General features: G+C 60.2%; 1 protein-coding gene across 1 annotated transcript in view; it reads left to right on the top strand.

Annotated features, from left to right (window-relative positions):
- The window catches only part of SHF (Src homology 2 domain containing F), a 26,679-nt gene that overhangs the window by 7,830 nt on the left and 16,965 nt on the right, over positions 1–1,884 (top strand). Inside the window, 2 exon segments of the mRNA XM_010847776.1 lie at positions 6–205; positions 207–425. Coding sequence (XP_010846078.1) covers positions 6–205; positions 207–425 — 419 coding nt within the window.

The following is a 1,884-nucleotide window of genomic DNA, read 5'->3' as shown; positions in this document are numbered from 1 at the left end:
GGCAGGATCACGCCGCGGCGCCGGAGGTGCAGGAGCGGGCCCAGGAGGGGGCGGCAGCGGCGGAGTGGCAAAGTGGCTCCGGGAGCATCTGGGCTTCCGCGGGGGGGGCGGCGGCGGAGGTGGGGGCAAGCCGGCGCCCCCCGAGCCGGACTACCGCCCCCCTGCACCTTCCCCGGCCGCGCCCCCCGCACCTCCCCCGGACATTTTTGGCTGCCTACCGGCTGCAGAGGGAGCGTGACTTCGAAGACCCCTACTCCGGGGGGCCGTCCGGCACCGCTACCCTAGCCACCCCTGCCGCCCCCGGCCCCACTCCGCCCCCGCGCCACGGCTCGCCCCCCCACCGCCTTATTCGGGTCGAGACCCCTGGCCCCCCAGCTCCTCCGCCTGAGGAACGAATCTCTGGACACCCCGCCAGCAGCGACAGGGTGAGTGCCACGCCGGGCAGGGGGCGGCCAGAAGGAGAGGTGGTCGGAGGTCTGAGGCTTACGAGAGGGGACAAGGTGGCCTGACCGGGGCCGGGCCCCTTGGTGTCACGGTTCCTGGCGGACACGATCTTAGTCTCTGACCCCGGGGCTCGAAGGCTTCATCCACCTTTGTTCAGATTCTCGACCTACTAATTTGGGACGTGCGCCCCAAACTCTGCCTCTTTCCCTTATTATCGCCCCGGAACTAGTGACCCTCCCCCTCCCAGGTTCTGCTCTCCTCATCGCAGCCCCCGGAGCCTAATCAGGGAGCCTTTTTCTAACGGGATTTGAGCCCCGCTTTTCCCCAGTTTATGGCCTTTCAACTCTCCGGGAGCAGCAGCTCACTGCCCTTTGATCTCTGACCCCTCCCCCCCAGGGCAGAGTGAGCACAAAGCTCCTTCCCACCTCCTGTTAGCATCTTTGCAGGTGCTCAAGCGCCAGAAAGGAGGGGAAGACTGGTTTTCTCCCGGACACGGCAAAAGCTGGCTTTTGCCTTAACCCATGGTGCTGGAGATGGGTGGACTGTTGAGCAGGGTAGACTTGTTCTTAGCAAGCCAGAACCAGCAGTATGCATCTCTTCACCAAGGATGCCGGCCACTGAGGTACAGGCAGGGCCACTCCTGCTCTCCTTCCCTATCTCCTCAGGTATGGGGACAGTCGGGCTTTCCTGGTGGCTCAGTGGTAAAGAATCCATCTGCTAATGCAGGAGACTCAGGTTTGATCCCTGGGTCAGGAACATCCCCTGGAGAAGGAAATGGCAACGCACTCCAGTATTCTTGCCTAGGAAATCCCATGGACAGAGGAGCCTGGCAGGCTGCAGTCCATGGGGTCATAATCAGACACGACTTAGCAACTAAACAACAACGTGGGGACAGTCAGTGCTCAGAACCTGTTGCCCAGAAGGGACTAAGCAACTGAGCCCACTCCTTCTCTCTTCTTGGCCTCCTCCTCCTGGTGTCCATTCTAAGGATGGTTAGAGCTTTTCATGGATCTTCAGGCTTAGGGTTCTCACCATTCTCGAGAACATCCGTTGTGGCTCAAAGCCCCAGGTAGAGGAACCACCCCCTGCCCAACCCCAGTGTGGCCTGAGAGCTAAAAGCCATCCTCAGGCCCCTGTGGCCCTAAATTCTAGGAAGGTGACTCTGTGGGTGGCCCTGGCTCTGTTGTCCCTCTTCACTGACCTCTGGGAGCTTGCTCCGGGGCTTACTCCCCTCTCCTCAGCAGAGAACACTGTTTTCTTTGATTGGAAAGCAAAGTTGCTGTCTGAATCCATTGGCTCCAGTATTGAGGTTTTCAGCTGAACGTGTGATGCTGTTCTGCCCAATTTCCTGGGTAAGAGAGATGTGTCGGGGTCAGAGAAAAGCCTCAGGAATGTGAGTTATTTTTCCCTGAGTTCCTACCATGGGGCACGGCTGCCCAT

Source organism: Bison bison, unplaced genomic scaffold, assembly GCF_000754665.1.
Source record: "Bison bison bison isolate TAMUID 2011002044 unplaced genomic scaffold, Bison_UMD1.0 scf7180017864254, whole genome shotgun sequence".
NCBI classification, from domain to species: Eukaryota; Metazoa; Chordata; class Mammalia; order Artiodactyla; family Bovidae; genus Bison; species Bison bison.
Note: the sequence above shows the minus strand (reverse complement) of the source record. Positions and strands in the feature narration are given on the sequence as shown.